The 19,982-nt window shown below is 39.5% G+C and overlaps 1 protein-coding gene across 1 annotated transcript in view; it reads left to right on the top strand.

Annotated features, from left to right (window-relative positions):
- IGF2BP3 (insulin like growth factor 2 mRNA binding protein 3) overlaps positions 1 to 17,195 on the top strand; it is a 148,698-nt gene extending 131,503 nt beyond the window's left edge. The window contains exons 11-15 of the mRNA XM_036863772.1: positions 8,217 to 8,333; positions 11,373 to 11,447; positions 14,008 to 14,139; positions 14,844 to 14,957; positions 15,248 to 17,195. Coding sequence (XP_036719667.1) covers positions 8,217 to 8,333; positions 11,373 to 11,447; positions 14,008 to 14,139; positions 14,844 to 14,957; positions 15,248 to 15,346 — 537 coding nt within the window. The 3' untranslated portion in view covers positions 15,347 to 17,195. The remainder of the gene's footprint in view (positions 1 to 8,216; positions 8,334 to 11,372; positions 11,448 to 14,007; positions 14,140 to 14,843; positions 14,958 to 15,247) is intronic.
- Positions 17,196 to 19,982: the final 2,787 nt, after the last annotated feature.

Raw genomic sequence — 19,982 nt, 5'->3', positions numbered from 1 at the left:
GAAGTTCTTGAGTGGTAGGGTTGTCAATGTATGTTTTCAGATATCAAAAGAAAAGTTTGAGACTTTGAGGAGGGGGAAAGAGGTTAGTTATTTTTAAATGTTGAAGGAAAGGATTTTTAAAAGGCTTCCTTCATCTTGAACTTCACCTGAAAGTTTACTGCTTTGAAAGGTCAGTAAAGACTAGACACGTTTTCCACTTTGAATGTTTTTACTTATTAAACAGCTCAGGCAGTCGTGCCCACAAATCTATTGTGCATGTGTGTGTTTGTGTGCAAACATTAAACAGCTTTTATTTGTTTTGTAAACAGGTGGATTATTAAGAAATAATCCTTTTTATATTTGCTTTAAGAGTTGCATTTTTCCTGAGGTCAGAAATAGGAGACCGGTATGAAAATAAATGCAGCCTAGCAGACACTGTATACAATAATTTTTTTTGAAAGAAGTGCACAATTCAGTTGCATCAACAATAATAACTGGAGGTAGACAATCATGTGAAATAAAATTAACATTCTAGGATCTTCCTTCTTGAATTTGTTTTTACATCTCTCCCTTCCTGTTTGGCTCTCGTATCACATAAAGTTGTGAGTGGTACCTGCTACACCACATTTAGGGAAATGTCCAGGGAGAAAAGGTGGGGGACTCCATTCTCTCAGTGCCTAGAATACATGTAGAGTAAAATGCGACTGGAGTTCTACAGAGAACACAGATCGCTGAGATTGTTCATATTTTATCCCTATGAGAATGAGAATTTCCTTTGCCCGTTCTTGAAGCTACCAGGCTGTCAGGTGTGCTTAGCTTTTGCCGTGGTCTTGCAGTGTGTGTGTTTCTGCCTTTGCTGTCGGCGACGTTTGCACCTTCCCCTGCCCCTCATCTGCCACTTCAAACCTCTTTGGGCCTAAAAACTACGTAACAAAGCCCATTAATCTAAAGATAGACATCAGAATTTCATATCAAGTGTGAATAGATTGATGATTTGTTTTATAAAGCTTTGCACCGCAGCTAAAGGTGATGTGAAGTGGCTGACGTGTTTGTACCTTGGTGCTAAAGGAGAAGGGTGGAAAGAGAGAAGAGCCAGCTCTGTTTGTGTTAGTCTCCTCTTCGCTCTGGGTTTCTTTTCTTACCCACGCAGTGAAGAAACCAAGATAAATGAATTATCTCTAAGGACTCTTCTTTCAGGTCAAACATTACTAGTTTTTACAGAGTTCGATTTTGTTTCTTACAAATTGAAGGTTGCAGCAACCTGCATTGAGCAAATCTATTGGCGCCATTTTCCCAATAGCATTATTTTTAATTAAGTATGTACATTTTTTAGACATAATGCTACTGCACACTTAATAGATGACAGTTGTATACAGTATAAACATAATTTATATGCACTGGGAAACAACAGAATTTGTGCCACTCACTTTATTGTGATACTCGCTTTAATGCAGTGGTCTGGAACTGAACCTGCAATGTCTCTGAGGTATGGCTGTATTTAAAAACTGGGTTAGAGAATTAAAGGTTGGCAGGTGTTTGCTCTCAGCACTCTATGATACTCCTCCATTGCATTTACAGCTGCTGCTGAGAAGCTTACTGTTCTGCAGAAGCTCTCACAGAGAAGTCAGGTTACTCACTAAGATAGTCTCTTTATCCTTGATTCCTGTAGGTTAGCAGCAAATCTCTGCTTTTACTTTAAATATATATTGCCTGGCAAGGAGTAGGTTTTGATGACTAAATGGTTCAAAGACTATTTTCATGTATTGCTTCCTCTTTTAGAGTTTCATTTTTTTTTTCTACACGTTTTCTCACTTCTGCTTTGTAACGTGAAAGTAGAATTGATGCATCCTGTCTTTGGATAAATCCCTTGTCGCTGTGCTAGTTCAGAATTTTGCCCATCCCTCCTCCTAAAACATACTCTTCTTCCTGGAACCTGCCAGGTTGATTTTTCCCACAGAGCCAAAGAGTTGGTTCTTCCAACAGACAAAAGTCTCTACTTCCTGCCTAGCAGCTGGCTTACGCAGTACTTCATTGGCAAACTTTGAGTTTATAAATGACAGGAAATGCTCCTTTCAGAAATGCTCAAACAGTAGGGAAGAGGCACTTGGCAGCTAGTGAGCAGAGTAAGAGCTGGAATTGGCATTGCACACAGCAACATCTATAGCTGGATGGTCTTGGCAGCTTGCGTTGGGGTTGGGAGACGTTAGTTCAGGCGCCGTTGTCTCCGTAATTCTGATAGCGTCTTCGGAGTCTCCCCAAGTCTCTAGAACAATAGTGTAATCTGAAAATTGCTAACTTGGCTGCTTATGGTAGAGGCAAGAAAGGGGAACACTTCTTCTTAGGTCTTACCTAGTTTGAACTGCTCTTTAAGAAACAAAATATAATTTGAAAGGGACTGTTAGATCAAATGACTCTCATGGAGTCTCGTAGTCCTACTCTTTAGGATTTCTTACTGTGGGTGCAGCTCTTTTGTTAGTAAACAACTTCAAAGTAAATAACTCGTTACATATATTTATTATCTCTCAGAGGTCTTGGTTACTTAGTTATAGGGAGAAACTTTCTTTGCCTTTTTTTTTTTTTTTTTTTTTAAACTTAAACATTCTGTTCAGGTCATGAAGTTGAGTAAACCCAATTTCAGTTCCAGACCAAAATCCATTAAAACAAAACAAACAAAACAAAACAAAAAAACCCCAGGAGTATGTATTTTACAAGCCAAAGGGAGACACTGGCATTCTTCCAGATTCCTGGAGGCTGGTCTTGTTGGCTGGCATGCATGTCGCCGTGCCTTTGTGATGTCTTAGATTCTGTTCCCCACAAAGTAAATACACTTAACCTTACTGTTTGCTCATTCTTGTATTTCCTCATGATAGATGATTAGGAATTACTCATTGGCAGCCTTCACCAGTTATGCAAACTTTCAGTTGAGCAGCTTTGTTCTTCTATTATTTCAAGCTATAGCGTAGGGTCTGCCAAGAAGTCCAAAGGAAGTTTTGCCAATAGGCATCTGGCAGAAATCCACTGGGAAACAGCTTGTGACCTGAATATCTTTCACCTCTGAAAGTTTAGGAAGAAGGGTTCAGGATAATGCAGCTGAACATTAACTTACATGCAAAGAATGTGTAACGCTATAGGGTAATGCTGATGCGGTTTTTTTAAGCTCATCTCAGAGTCTTAGATTCACAGGTGAAAGAGACTTAACATAACCCATTGTTCTGGCTTCTTAGTTTTATATGTAAAAATTATGTTTATCTGGGTGTTCTAATCCTGAAAACATGGCTTACTACACAGAATCCCATATAAGAATGGGTCAGTTTAATGACTGTCCAGTAGACAGGATGTTTATGCGAGGTGCCTTATATTCCCAGAAGAAAGTTTCCTTGAAAAGAAATTTATGGTCAGGGATGTGCTTGGTGGATATAGAACTGGAACAAAGGGATTTGGGTGGCGTTTAGAAACGTCTTCATCAGGCTTCAGACACCCGATGAGTCACCTTTTCATTAAGGTGCTATTGCCAATAGTACACACCGCGGTCTGTCAGTCCAGGACACCGCCTCCTGGCATGCTTCATTTACTTCCCTCTAACCTCCCAGTGTGGAACTTTTTTCTGTCTGCATACTGATGCTTCCTTTATGTCTTTGCCCCTTCTTTCTATTATAGTTTGGTCCTTTTAGCCCTTCTCTACTGTCCACCATTCCTTTTCCAAATCTTCACTCAACTTTTAAATTCACTCTTAATCTCCGTACTGGATTTGTTACCTCCTACCCCACCTCCCCAAAATCAGTAAAACAAAAGCATCTATAGCCTCTCATCCATGACTGTATCAGAAAGATGATTTTGCTTTTGTTCAACTTTTGAGACTACAGCACACTTTCTGCCCGTGAGCTTTTCTCGTAGCCATGGTCCTCGGTATCTTCTAGGCGGAGACGTGCTCAGGCTACATTTGTGAGGCTCCGGGACTTTTGCTCTGAGGATGATGCCTGTTACATTAGGCCTCTGAGGACATTCAGAAGTTGCTCTCTGGGGTCAGTTCCAGGAAAAGTAGTTTTTACTAAACAAATAGTTTTTCTCAAGATGTGGTAAATCATGTAACTAATTGTTTTCTTTAATCAGCTGCTATGAAGCTTAGAGCCAAATTTGTATAATAACAGCATTTCTGGTTTTATCTTTTCTGTTGAGGTCCCTATGCTCATATTTCTTCACCTCCCTTGTCTTAACTTTCTAGATTTTGTGTATTTTGTAAGCAGCATAAACTATTTCTGGAACATGGCCCAGAAAGCAAATAATTATATAGTCATGGCAAAATACAATGGGGCAGACCTGGGTGAGTTACACATTAGATTTAGTCTGATCCTTAGGTCTTTATTACTGCCAGCCCCCTGACTCCTCCCACCCCCCTAAAAAAAAGTTTATTATTCGGAAGAACATTACATGGATGTTCTCAGTGAGATAAAATAGTTAGATCCTATCTTTACTTTAAAAAATTGGTTCAGATTAACATACCAGTTTTAATATAAGGACCAGAATGACAAAATAAATTGATACTAACATTGAGCACAGTTTATGGGCAATGTCAGCATTAATTCATTTCTGTCCAGTTATTAAAATAAGAGAGGCCTTAAAGTGTCCCTCTGCAATAAATGGTATGTGGTAATTGCATAACACCCTAGCAGGCTGTGAGGTACAGTGCTTTCAAAAGAGAGGCGTTGTTCTTATGACTTAAAATTATTTCATTCTTCAGTATTTCCATTTGGTTGTTCTTCGCTGATGAATAGCAGTAGAAGTTGACTTGGCCAAGCTGTGCCGGATAGGCCTCTTTCACAAATATCCACAGTCAAGAGTTCAGTGGGAAGGCAAAACCTCTTCTGGTATGTGTGTTCCAAGAATGCTTACAGAGCCCCAAGGGAATCTTCATTAGACTGACAGCTGTATTAAGGCCTGCAGTGTGTTACAACATCCTAGGAAACATACCAAAGATATACCAATTTGTAAAGAATATAGTATGCACATCTATTTATACAGATGCTGAAGAAACAAAATGTACAATGGTTTTTGTCAAGAATATTTTCTGGAGTTGAATTTTAGATTAACTTGTATAGGAAATAAGGAGGTACATGGTGGGGTGTGGTTACAGATAAAGGAAGAGACTTAGAAGAGCAGAGTTCAGATGATTTTTATGTGTGGGAAATGAGACATGGGGTCTAGAACCACACACTGCTTAATATTTGTAAGTGTGAAAGGCATGTTTCGAACCAAAATGACTTCCCCCTGTCTTTTACACATTTATTCACCCTAAGATAAATTAATTAGCATGAGAATTTGGAAATATCAATTTTAAATGTTCATCCTCTGATCTAGCATTTTTATTACATAAAACCTTAGAATTATTTGTACAAGGGCACAAGATTTATGTTTAAAGATTTGATTGCAGCATTAGACAAATTGGTGAAAAATTGGAAACCAAACTTTCTAAAGGTCTTTAAAATAGCATCCTCAGATACAGCAAAATAACTGTCAGGGAAAGATGAAGGAATTGGGGATTTTTTTTGGACAACTTTTCTGTGATGTGGTTATTTTATTCTCATAGTGGAAACAAACATTGAAACCCTTAAGTTTCAGTTAAAAGTGTCTTACACATGCTTAAGATGGATGTATTGCAGGTGAGACAACAAACCTGTTGATTTCTTTTCCTTGGTCTAGTAGAGCATCTTGTCCTCTTTTTTGGTGATTCAATTAAACTCATCTTTTTTGGTAAATTTTTAAATTGAGGTATAATTGATGTACAACATTTTCAGGTGATCCAATATTTGTATACACTGCAAAATGATCACCACAGTAAGTATAGTTAGTTAACATCCATCACCGCACAGTTACAAACATTTTCTTAACTGTGATGAGAACTTTTAAGATCTACTCTTAGCAACTTTAAAATGTGCGATACAGTATTAACTGTAGTCACCATGCTGTACATTACATCCCCAGGACTTATTTTGTAACTGGAAGTTCGTACCTTTTGCCCTTCTTTATATCATTCTTTGGTTTTTTTTAACATCTTTATTGGAGGATAATCGCTTTACAATGGTGTTAGTTTCTGCTGTATAACAAAGTGAATCAGCTATACATATACATATACCCCCATATCCCCTCCTTCTTGCATCTCCCTCCCACCCTCCCTATCCCACCCCTCTAGGTGGTCACAAGGCACCCAGCTGATCTCCCTGTGCTATGCGGCTGCTTCCCACTAGCTAGCTATTTTACATTTAGTACTTTACATCATTCTTAATCTTTAGTTTTCCTTATTCTTCAAAATAAAAATGTTCATGGACTGTCTCTGATACCCCTTTCAGCATGTTGATGATCAAAGGCTTAAGCTTTTACCACCTACACATTAACAAATTTTTTTGACTCACAGAAGTCAAACCAACACAGATGGAGAGAAGAGTGATACAACCAGGGAAGGGAGCACTTCCCTGAGAGCTCTACTGGATTTTTTTCTTAACAGTCATTCCTGCAGCTCTATGTATATTGCAGAGTACACCCATAGCTGTTGGAATTGGGGTATATACTCATTTTTTGTGAACATGGCTTTTAGGAGCTAGAGAAGCCCAGGTTTAAATCTTGGCTCCAACACCAGTCATTATATGACCTTGTGCAAGTAATCTCTCTGGCTCGGTTTTCTCATCTTTAAAATGGTAATGCTCTTAGTTTCTATCAGTTGGATCAGTTGTGAGGTGTAAATGAGGAAACTCACAAACTCTCACCACAAAGGATTGCTATGCACACCTGCCCCCTGATCACAGTTATCTTCCTCTTAAGCCTGAGGTTACCTCAGCATGCTTTTTACCCATCTTCCACTACTCATAAAAAACACAAAGGTAGCATTCAAATGTTCCATGAATGTCTTAACTGGAATTCCATCATTCTGTGTGGACTGAGTGGGAACCTTTCTGTATGATAGGGAACCTTTCTGTATGATAATTCGATAATATTTATCAGTTTTAAGTGTTCAGGCCCTTTGACTCAGTAGTGCTAAGAATTTATGCAGTAGAGGTATTTGTACAAGGGCACAAAATTTTTTTGTACAAAGATTTGATTGCGGCATTACATGCGTTAGTTGACAATTGAAAACTATACACATACATAACAGGGATGAGATTGATCCGCTGTTGTGTCTCCCTCTGAAGGAATACAGTTCATAGAATGAGGTAGGGACATAGGAATGACACAGGAAGATATCCAAGGTTATTAAAGTAAAAAAGCAAATGAGAACATGTTATTTGCAGTAGGCACCCGTTTATTAATTTATTTCATACACTTTCCTCCATGAAACAAGTCTGCCTGTCCTTTTCTAGTTTCCTATTTTCCTTTCACTGGGTTTTTGTCATTCTTCCTGTCTGGCTTGAAAACAAAAAATCAAATCTATTTGGGCTTGGCACTTTATTTAGGTAACTAGTTGATTGCAGGGTTAACAGTTATTTGGTCAATGTAAGTTTTTCTGATTGATTTTGGTAATTCTAAGCAAGTCGTGGACATGTTCAGATTTATTGACATTGTTCTATCTTAGTTTTGTCTTGTGTGATATCCTTTCCTTTTTCTCATTCCATGTTTATAATTGGTAAATTGGCAAAAGGTTTTCCTTTTATTTAAAGAACCAGACCAGCCTTCTGTTATTACTAGTGTTTTTATTTATTAAAAAAAAACAACTTTGCTTCAGAGGAAGGAAACTAAAGACGTAGAAAAAATTCCTACCGAATAGTGTGAGTAAACCACGTCATATGGAACAGCCTCTGCTAAGGAGGGACAAGTAAGTGGAATGGCCCCTGCCGCTGAGCATCAGGGTCCCTCTGGAGGTCTGTGGCGCTCAGGGCTCCGTGCTCTCTGCCTCCACGCTGAGCTTACGGGGAGAAGAGGGAGCTGTTATTGCCACTAGGAATTGTTGTGTGGTAAAGAGTGGTGGTGTCATTTGGTGGACCAATATTAAGTGGCACAAAATTTGTTCTAAATCTGTAAACTTGAGGAAAAATTGTAGAGAAAAGTGATGTTTTAAATGCTAACACTTCCAGGATGAATGTGAGATCTTCTCGACCTGTTAGGTAAACTCATACCAACTTACTGTGGTGGTTTTTCCTAAAACTCTCCTCATATTTCCAACAGTATGAGAATGCCCCTATCCCTATGCCAGTGATACAGCCTGATTTGTATCCAGTAAGCATGTATGTCCTGTCTTTCTTTTCCAACAGCAGTCAGAAACAGAGACTGTTCATCTGTTCATCCCAGCCCTGTCTGTCGGCGCCATCATCGGCAAGCAGGGACAACACATCAAACAGCTTTCTCGCTTTGCAGGAGCTTCTATTAAGGTACTGTTCTGCCAGCTGTGGCTCCCCTGGTGCTTTAAGGACAGCAAGTTACAGAAATGTGAGTCTTCCTGCCACTCTGTAGTTTGAATTGAATGTGGCAGTCTATACTGGGGTTACATAAGTGTGTGACAAAAAACTCCAAACAAACAACACTAGCTTAAACAAGGTAAGTTAAATTCTCTCTCCAGAAAAGGTAGTCTGCAGATATGCAATTCAGCGTTAGAATGGTGGTTCTGCCCCATCGCATCCCTGGATATATATTCCTTTTAGCTCATCTTCCCTGGGCGTGGCTTTGGTCCCCCACACTTCCAAATGATGCTATTTACTGCTCGAACAATCAAGGCTGTGGTCCTTTTAAGGAATATACAAATTGACAAAGGCTTGATAAAGTCATAGCTTTCTTCAGGAAAACATCAGTCTATTGCGGGGTTTATTTTGGTTATATTTTATAAATATTTATGTAAATAATTTTATTTTTTATTTTTGCCTGTGTTGGGTCTTTGTTGCTGCGCACAGGCTTTCTCTAGTTGCAGCAAGTGGGAGCTACTCTTCGTTGCGGTGCGCGGGCTTCTCATTGCAGTGGCTTCTCTTGTTGCGGAGCACAGGCTCCAGGCGCGCGGGCTTCAGTAGTTGCGGCACACAGGCTCAGTAAGTTGTGGCGCACGTGCTTAGTTGCTCCGCGGCATGTGGGATCTTCCTGGACCAAGGCTTGAACCCGTGTCCCCTGCATTGGCAGGTGGATTCTTAACCACTGTGCCACCAGGGAAGTCCAATTTTATAAATATTTTATGAAATTTTTAATTTGAATATAGTACCAAAAAAACCACACTGCACTCAAATGTTTATAGTATCTTTATTTATAACTGGGACAAATGTTCATCAGCTGGCAAATGCATAAACTGTGGCCCATCTATATAATAAATATTACTTAGCAGTAAAAGGGAGGGAACTATCGATACAACAACTTGAGTGAATCACATGTATTATGCTAAGAGAAAGAAGACTCAAAAAGGCCACATACTGTATGATCCCACTTATATGAAAATTCTGGAAAAGACAGAACTATGGAAATGGAGAAAAAAAAATCAGTGGTTGCCAAGAGTTTGAGGTGGAGGGGTTGAAAACAAAGGCAGCATGACGAAATTTTGAGTGACAGAATTTGTTACCAAAGGAGTGAGCTTTACTGTATGTAAACTACACAGTTAATAAAAAAGCAAAACACACAGGAAAGCCCTCATATTCTCTCTTGTAGCAAAAGATAACAAAATACGTGAGCAGAAAATGCAGCCAAAATAAATAAATGGGTAAAGGAAAAGACATGATAAAAGACCAAGCAGTGAACTAACTTTACCATCCTGTTAAGTTTCCTGATTACTGAGTTAATCTTTAAAACATGCTCACACATGCAAAAAGAACCTAGCAGCTTTGTTTTGGAAAAACTGCAACAAACATTTCATGAACAAGAAGAATTGGGTATTTATAGACATTCGGCTCTTTTTCTTTCTGGCTTTAATGAAGGTTTTATGATGAGGTTAAAATATTTTTGTTTCCAGGAAGTCTGAAACATGCATAATCTGAAAGATTCATCAGCACTCCTAACACTTTGCTAGATTTCCATAATGTACATTTCCATGTATGTACTTACTTTAATAGGCATATATTTGGTATTACCAAACCATAATCATTTGTGTTAACTTACTGGACATTAAGATTGTTCCTAATTTATCCTGCACAGGGGTAGACAAAGTTCTTTTGGTCAAATTGTCATATATAACCTCATCCTTTAAAAGTGGATTTGGTGAGTCACAGGGCATGTGCTTTTTTCAGTCTTTTGAGAGATTATAGCAATTTGTACTCCTAACCTCAGTGTACGAGTGCCCTCAGCCCCAGCCCTCTATCACCAGTGTTGACAAAGATCCTTTTTAAAAAAACCAAACCTTAGTCAGAAAGATGAAGAATGATACCTTCTTTTTGGGGTTTCCTGTGACTAATTCTAAGAGTGTGGTCTAAAAGGAAGTAATTATTGGCTTGTTTTACAGACTCAAAATTAGTGCCCAGCATAAAGTAGGAATAGTATTAATTTGGGTCTAAGTAACAGAAATGTTAGCTTTATTTTGAGGGAGGGAGAAAGCATGAGTCTATTAAAAGTAAAAAAACATTGTTTTGATTATAAACGTGTGTGGAAGGGCCTACTAGACTATAAGTAATTGACAGTGATCATATTGAGTGGTAGTTGGGATGGCTTTTATTGTATTTTTTGCTTCCTATTCTCATTATTTACTATAGGGAGTTGCTTCTTGCACAGCAAATATCTAGCAAAATTTTTTCTTTTAAAACAATTCCTACCAGCCAACTCCCCAAATTCTTTCTTACTAGGGGAATGCTGGTTTCCTCTCCCTTCAACAGTCTCTGCAACATTTCCCCAGCCCAGGCTTTTTGTGTGATTTCACACGCTCTGCCAAAATAGAAAAGTCTGAGTTTACTTTTCTTCTGCCAAATTAATGTTAGTTTATTCCATATGTTACTCCAGCGAGCGTACTTTGGGGGAATGTACCAGTAGTCTTAGACTGGGGAACCTAGCAGTTTTGTGCACATACAGGAGGCCCAGGGTGTTGTGATGCGCATGGGCCAAGGACCACCCTTTGAGCACCCACTGGTGTAGTGACGAGGAATGTGACGGCAGAGCCAGACCCAGCTCTCCCTCCAGCTCCACTGGCCTGTGTGATCATGGGCCAGGTGACTCACCTTCTCCAGCCTCTGGTCTCTCCATGAGGCAGTACCTCATCAGGAAATAGTGAGGGTTAGGTAGAGGTTGCATCTGGACTTTTACATTAGGGCCAGGCACAGTGTAAGTACACAGTATATGGCAGGAGCCATAACTAATGAATCCACATTAATCACTGCCTCTTTGTAACTACCTTCCAGAAGGCTTTCATTCTACATTTCAGTAAGTCATGTGCAAAATGACAGGCTGGTTGGTGTAACATTTCTATTAGTGGCACCTGAAAGTGTCATAACCCATTACTGGGTCTGTTACAGATCGCTCCAGCTGAAGCACCAGATGCTAAAGTGAGGATGGTGATTATCACTGGGCCACCAGAGGCTCAGTTCAAGGTATGTGCTCTGGAGTGTGTGCACAGGTAACAAATGAATGGATGTCTTCTTTTCGGAAACTCCGTAACCTGGCTTCTCCTGTAAATAATAATCAGTAGAAAGAATCTCTCAATGGAAATTTCTAAGACTAAGAACAGAGTAGAAACATACCGCAAATTACACTTTAAAAATAAACCAAAGCCTTTGTTCAATTTTGAGAGTTCTGTAATGGTTGTTGGTTTTGCCTGTCTCCCAAAGGAGAATTTGCTCAATGCCCTGTTAGCATGTGTGAAGGTGAGACCTTAAGACTGAAATTTACAAGTCTGATTCACATGCCTTGCTGTTCTCAAGTTTTTCCTCTTGTCCCAGAGAGGCCTCAACCTTGAATTAAAATGTCCCCGTTTGCTCTTACCCTTGGGTTAACTGTTAGCCCTTGTCCACAGTCGGTCAACAAGCCACTCTAATCTTTTGAATTTTAGAGGTAGAAATGGCAGGAACTCTTACGGCATTTGTCCTGGTGTGAACCATTGGTCATACTGGGGTTTGGGGCCTTTGGGGCTGGAATGCCTCCCACCGTGTCCTGAGAGGTGGTGTAGCAGGGTGATGAAGAGCAGAGACTTGGTAGCCAGGCTGCTGGTTCAAATCCCAGCTCTACCATTTACCAGTGGTGTGACCTTGGGCGAGTTACTTAACCTTTCTCCGCCTAGTTCCTTATCTATAAAATCGGGGTTAAAAACACCCACAAAGTTTAAACAAGGTTCTAAGGTTTAAACAATATATAAGGTTTAAACAATATGTGAATTACTTAGAATAGTGCCTGACACATAGTAAGTACAACATAAATGTGCTGGTGGTGGTGCCGAGCAGACTCGGGATGAATCAGACTAAGACCCTGCCAGATCCTCAAATTCACAAATATACCTTTGAGTATGTGATTTCTCTCATAAAACTCAGTAGGGTGTCTTGTTTGTCACAGGTAAAAGCAGCTACTCAATTCAGTGTAATTTATCCAAAACCCCTGTCTTGTTCCTACCACTTAGCAGCTGTGTTAACAGGGTAACTCTTTAACCTTAAGCCTTACTTCTCTTAAGTTAACAAGTGCCCACCTCTTCCCTCCTTTTAAACCATCACTTTCTTTGACCTCTATTTTTCCATGGGCCATTTTTCACTAAAAATCCAAAGCTTTTTTCACTTCATTTATAGGAAGAACAGGAAACAAAAGGAGGTGCTTTGAGATGTGGGGTACAGTTGGCTAGACTCAAACTTGGGTCAAGGAATGTACTTCCTCATACCAGCCCTGTGGTTCCAGGCAGTTCAGATCAAAACTTAGAGATGCTGACAACTGCTTCCTATCCCAGACTTACAGAGCCAGTCACTTTTAGTTTGAAATACTAAAAGATAAATACAAACATCAATTATGGTCTTATTATCCTATAAATGGAATTAACTGTCTAGCAATTTTCATAATGCTTGTATGCTGGGGAATTCAGAGTTTGTTTCCCTGTATCCTCCTATGCCTGTGTTGTTCAGTTGTCTTAAATGGGACGTTTAAGAAAAGCTATAATGCTTAAATGTCATTTATGTGATCAGTGATAATTACAAATAAATTATTTTATTTTAGACATCTAAGTAATAGTAAACCTCCTAACCCATATTTTTTCTTATGAATTCAAGAGCTTGTTTCGGAGGACAATGTATATCCATTGCATCCTTTGACTGTGTTGATAGCTACATCTGTGGCCTGAGACTTTGAGGATGAATGGAAGATAGGGTACTAAGATGGATTTTTTTTGCTGTAACCCCCTAAAATGAGCTTATCATTTCTGCACCAATGAAAACGTGTTGGGTACTTTTGTTTTTGTTCTCTGCTGTGGCAGCTTGTCAGATGAAACCAACTCTGACTTCTTTTTCCTTTGGTGTATACCAGAGCAAATTAATGGTTGTACATAATAGGAGAGGTATACTATGTATAACTTCTAGTTGTATGCAGCAAGTGACAGGATATGTTTGACTGTAACTGTCAGATGTGCATGTTAACTTGATTTTGTAGCCTTAGTCGAAGTAGAAACCATCTGGCTAAGATGAAGAAATGTTTAACTAGAAAATTCCTTGCTGGCCCATTTAGACATCGGCTTGGCTTCTTGTGAGCCTCAAATAGGTGGCTCTGTAGTTCCTCTGAAGTCTCTTACTCAAGAAAAATGCAGTTACTATCTTACTGCCAGCAGGAGAGGTTTTACCTTTCAAGTCTGGAAAGCAAATGGTCATTTGCAAAAATTTATTTATTTTAGTTAGGCTGACTGCTAACTTATTGCCTTTAACCGTTTTTGTCAGAAGAATATGGTTTAATCTTATTTCATCAATCATTCAATTGCCTCATCTGTGATGTATAGTTATTATTGTTGTCAACCTTTTCTAGGACTTCCTTACTTTTCCACCTCTTGTGCAACGTTCCACAATCTATCAAATGCAGATGTATCACTGCAAAGGTCTGTTCCAGTGGATCCGGGCCATCTTTAAAGTTAATGGACCTTTTTGCGTTTCCTACATGAATGACACTGATGAGATATGTTCTCATCTGTAGGCTCAGGGAAGAATTTATGGAAAAATTAAAGAAGAAAACTTTGTTAGTCCTAAAGAAGAGGTGAAACTTGAAGCTCACATCAGAGTGCCATCCTTTGCTGCTGGCAGAGTTATTGGAAAAGGAGGCAAAACGGCAAGTACTTCAGCAAAACCTGTGCAGTGGTATGAAAGGGAAAGCGTTGAAAGGTACTTAGGAGTTCCAAGTCCCTAAATTTTGGCTAACTTATAAAAAGCAGGACCGCCCGGGCCAAGGTTTGGAGAAGATTGCCTTTTGTTCCTCCTGAGTGTTGGTGTCAGCTACCAGTGAAAGCAGTGCCTCTCTTTCAGACCACTTTGTATGGGAGAACTGTCTCATATTTATAAGGGGCATTTTGCATTTTCTGTTGATATGCATCAGCTTTTTACTTTTATTGTGCAAACAAGGACATGAAAAGAAACTTTAAAAAATTTCATCTACATTTATAACTTATACCTCTGTAACTGAAAAAAGCAAATGGTTTCCAGTTTCTCTTTAACACATAAAACTTCCAAGTCATTTGCAAAGCTATTTACAATTCTGAAGTGATTGAAAGTGTGTATTTTGAAAACAGATTTTCAGGGGTTAAATCTGGTTTTGTCATTAACTTACGCAACTCTGGGCAAATCAGTTTCTTTCACTAAGGCTTAGTTTTAATTATCTTGAAATAGGGACAATACTAATAAACGGATAGAATTATTAGTATTATTAGATGAGATTATAAAGCCAAAGCTCAGTATTTTGGTACATAGTAAGGAAATGGTAATTTAAAAAAAAAAAGAACAACTCCACTTAACATGATTTGTATTTATCTCCTTCAGGTGAATGAGCTCCAGAATTTGTCAAGCGCAGAAGTTGTTGTCCCTCGTGACCAGACGCCTGACGAGAATGACCAAGTGGTCGTCAAAATAACTGGTCACTTCTATGCTTGCCAGGCAAGTGGGCTCCAGTGTGATAAGTGAGCTCTTCTGCTGCTTTCTTCTTCCTGAGTGAGCCTCCTCCCATGCGTGTCCCCATGTCATATAAATATTTCAGGCTGCTTGGTGCTTAACACTTTTAATCCCCCTTTTAGCAGGTGATTTCAGAGACTCTGCTAGGAAACTATTAAGTATGTATCTTTTAATCTTCAAATAAATTTCAATTTGAAGTTGTTGAAATGGAAGAGTAAATTAACTTTTGGTCATACTTGATCAGGCAGAAATTTCAAAGCTCTCTCCTACTGCAGGTTGCCCAGAGAAAAATTCAGGAAATTCTGACTCAGGTAAAGCAGCACCAACAGCAGAAAGCTCTGCAAAGTGGACCACCTCAGTCAAGACGGAAGTGAAGGCTCAGGAGACAGCCCACCACAGAGGCAGATGCCAAACCAAAGACAGATTGCTTAACCAACAGACGGGCGCTGAACCCCTATCCAGAATCACATGCACAAGTTTTTACCTAGCCGGTTGTTTCTGTGGACCAGGCAACTTTTGAACTCCTGTCTCTGTGAGAATGTATACTTTATGCTCTCTGAAATGTATGACACCCAGCTTTAAAAAAAGAAAAAAATTAGGGGGTGAGGGAGGGAAAGAGAGGAGCTCTGCACTTCCCTTTTGTTGTATTCTCAGTATAACAAATATTCTAATTTTTCTTAATATTCATTCCCCCATAATGCCAGAAATTGGCTTAATGGTGCATTTACTAAATTCATCAAATAAATAAAAATAGATTGCTCCTATGTCCAATTGTTAAAATTGGATCAGAATAGAATTATTACAAGAACTTAAATGTTAAGCTATTAGCATAGAAAAACTGTTCTCAGTTTTATCTAACACTAACACAAATAACCTAAGGGAAGTGCTGAATGGTGTTGGCAGGGGTATTAAATGTGCATTTTTACTCAACTACCTCAGGTATTCAGTAATGCAATGAAAGCAAAATTGTTTTGTTTTTTTCTGAAAATTTTATATACTTTATAAAGGTAAGTCCAACTGTTTTTTAAAAAATAAAATTAGCTAACAGGCAAATAACTGAGAAAAAAATTTTACTTCTGGCTGGTGACAGTAAAGCTGGAAAATTAATTTCAGGTTTTTTGAGGCTTTTGACAGTTATTAGTTGGAAAATCCAGTAAATGTTCAGTGATACGGAGCAGTGCCTATAATTTGGAGAGCAGCAAATACCATTTATTTTTTTGTTTATGGTAGGGAAGTTTTTGATGGTACTAACAGAGCAAAGTGGCTGCAGGAGGTTTTGGAACGGCTAGTTTTAATAAATGGCTTCAGGAGACTTCAGGGTTTTTTTGTTTGGCTATGTGATTGAATGCATAAATGCTTTGTGCTTTTGACTATCACTACCTAAAGCAAGTGTATCTATGGAGACATGCAGCTCCTGTGAACTTTAAATTGATTGGTAAGAAGAAAGCTTCAGCTTGCCTTACAGGATGCTTAGTTTGCCAATATATTTCAGATCAGTTGGTCTATGCTTGGAGCAGACCCCAAAAGAATTGCTTTGTGAAGACCAATGGGGCAGTCAGACGGTGTGACAGTGTTTAAAGGCAATAAAAAGGCTACATCTGCCCGTGCCAGGCACTGTCATGAGCCTCACACTAAGCTATTTTGAAGATTTTAAGCAATGATAAATCAAGAAGAATGAAAGGCCACCTAGAATATTACATAAATTGCAGCAGGATTTCTGCATTCTCTGCAACCAGTTATTTGAAAATAAGTCAAAAGGTAGAAAAATACAAGAACAACTTTTGGAATATAATTTGAGTGACTGTGATACAATACATTTGACCTTTGATACTGAACGCATTCACCCATTCCCTAACTTGATGGCAAAGCCTGGTGTGTACAGTCATGTGGGTGTGGGTGGTCTTCAAGGCCACACTGCTCTCAGAATTGTTTCTTTTGTTCATTAAATGATCAGTCGTCATATTATACTAATCTGAAGGGCATATATAATAACCCTTAAATCATTTTGCTTCATTTGTATTTCAAGATGAATTTCTACAGACTAGGTATAAGTTTTTCTGAAGATCACTGTATCATTTAAACATTTTGAAAATGACTTGAAATGTTTTCCTAAATGTTTTCAGAAAATCAGTTTATTTTGTAGTTTTAGCCAAAAAGTGCCCTTTTTGTCACTGAATTCATCTAGCATTCATCATTTTCTTCCATACAATGAATTGCTTTAAAAAAAAGTAATGGACTGGCTTTCTGGTTGGATTTTGGGTAAAATGTGCTTAAGGCCAGAGCTCTTCCTCAGTATTTGATTTTTCCAACTTTTTTTTTTTTTTAAATACAGATAGGTGCTACATTTATATCTGCCTGTTTAAATTCTGTCATGTTTCACTTCTAGCCTTCTAGTGTGGCAAATCATGTTTTACTTTCAATTAAGCATTGGTAATGGAGTATCTGGTAATACTAGGAAATAATTCTGTTGTAATTGAGTTTTGTACTCACCACATATGGATCATTCCTCATCTGTAATGTGCCCCAAATGCAGCTTCATTTTCCAGATACCTTGATGCAGAATAAAGTGTTTCATTATCAGGTGCAGCCTGCTGTGTAGTATGTTTTATTTTTGGCTTTTCAAATTAATGTGAATGTCCTGAATTTGGTCAAAGTGTAAACTTAGATTTTTAGTAATGCTATGTCAATCTCAAGGTAGGCACCAGTATCTACCAATGTCCTTACTGTGAACCTAGATAATACTGTTGCATATGAACTGAGGATTAAAGGTTTTACGTTACAGGACCAGTGGGGTGGTTATGTTTTCTGCTTTATTGTTTTAAAATTTTTGGCTATACTATTCTACAGAGTAAGATTTAAACTTAAACTCTGAAAACACTTTGCTAGGCCTGGGAACGAGCATTCCTAGCACTGTGGAATGAAATGGTCATGAAATGCCCCCCAAACCATGGTCAAATTTATGACCACGAAGGAGCCCTGCTGACTGGAAATTGGCGCTTGCCATTGGCACTTGCTGTCTGCCTCTACAAAGATTAAATCATGAGCTGCTGCAGCTGCTGACCTTCAACACCCCCTGAAAAGGAGTTCAGAGTGGAGAACAGGAATGAGGCACTCTGTGCTCTGGGAAAAACTGGCAGAACAGGTCTTCAGATAGATATAGATAGATATTTTCAGGAGAAGATTTTATGGGCCCAGATTCTTGCATCTTCTCATACCTAGAGAAACACTAACATCATTAATGGCAACATCTGCTTTGGCTATTGAGGGGAATATTACAATTAAAAGTCAAAATGGAGTAGCTATGGTTTAGACATCCAAGAAAATAACTAGATGACACTGTGGGTGTGATTTCAGGCAAGTCCCTGTATTGCTAAGAACTTGAGTTTTCTGAGCTGTGTCAGACTTGGATGCCACCAGCCGTTCTCAAAATAATGTCTGCTGGCAGCTGGTAACTGCAACCTTACTTTTTAAAGGTCTCCTCTTATAACTATTACATTTTTAGACAACGGAATTGCTTTAGATCATACATTAACAAAAAGAAGAGACATGTTTGATGACCAATAGCACCTGTTATCTATGTGTTAATACCACATTAGAAGTTAAAACCTACCTCAAACTAGACAACTGGCTACGTGGCTACAAGTCTCCCCAAAGCACCAGGTCCAGACTGTGTTTCAGGCTTATTCTCCTGAAAAGAAATGACGTTTATTTTGCCTATTAAAATCCCGTTGTCACTCCTCCAGCTACTTCTCATTGGGTCTGTTACACCAAAATGGCAGACCAAGGGATTGAGATTTTAATCATACAAGACTCAGATCCAGGACTCGGGAATCAGAAATATTTCCAGTCCAGTGTCTATTCTCCAAATTGAGGCAGGACTATGCCCTATTGTAGCACGAAGTGGGCAGCACTGTTGTCGCCCAGTTCCCTGAACTGGAACTGGGCAGGACTCCGGGGGGCTCCAGAGTACAAAACCTTTCTGTGTCCCGTTTCTTGTTTGTAGGATACAGGCTTCACTCAGCCTCCTTGACCTTCCCTGAGTTCCAAAGGGCAGATTCAAACAGTTGCTAATCAGGGAAGGGAGGGGATGCAAAAACAGGGGAGGAACAGTCAAGTAGTGGTACAGCCTAGGAGCAGGGTCCTGGTTCCACCTCAAGGACTATGCATAACAATATCTTAGAGTTCTACAGGAACTAAGGCCCCCACCCAGGATGTTAACTTCAGGCTGAGGGCAAGATTCCTGGAGCACTGCCCTGTTACCTCACTACCAATCGATCAGGAGAAAGTCACACACCCTGCAGCCCTCACCCCAAATTTTGCCTGCCTTTTCTGGGCCTGGCGATGACCATCCTGTTAGGCCTCCTGTTTGGCCCTTGTCTGCTTCAACTGCTTACAAGGTTCATCCCCCACAGGGTCCAACAGTTTCAGCTAAACTGCTGTTACTACAAGGATGAACGCCAGTTTCGGGCACAGAATACCTCAATTTAGATCAGGTAGAGAGAGACTTCTACTCGACTAGGCAGGACTACGCCAACTCTCAGCAGGAAGTAGTTACAGAAGAAAGAGACCTCCGCTCCAATTCCCAAGAATTATCTTGAGTATGAAGTCTCTCATGGAGGAGTTGTTAGGGGAAACACTGAAACTGCCTGCCCTGGCCAGGCAACATAGTAACCACTTGCATGAGTTATCTTAAACAGGAGGTCCTGGTAAGGAATGCAGAACTAACAAGCTACTACCAACTGGAAGAACTCAGGAAAGGTCAAAAGGAGAGAGGAGACTCCAGTCTATATGTCCTGCCAACCTCCCAGAATCCCTCTCACTGGAATCCACCTTGGCTGAGACATGCGTGCGCCACCGGGAAGGACCCCGAGCCAGAATGACTGGCCAGAGACAACCCAGAAACTAACCCCATTCCCATAAAACACGAGACTGTGAGCCATGTGGTGGAGCAGTCCTCCTGGGTTCCTTTACCCTCCTGCTCTCCACCTGGGTGCCCCTTCCCAATAAAGT

Source organism: Balaenoptera musculus, chromosome 9, assembly GCF_009873245.2.
Source record: "Balaenoptera musculus isolate JJ_BM4_2016_0621 chromosome 9, mBalMus1.pri.v3, whole genome shotgun sequence".
NCBI classification, from domain to species: Eukaryota; Metazoa; Chordata; class Mammalia; order Artiodactyla; family Balaenopteridae; genus Balaenoptera; species Balaenoptera musculus.
Note: the sequence above shows the minus strand (reverse complement) of the source record. Positions and strands in the feature narration are given on the sequence as shown.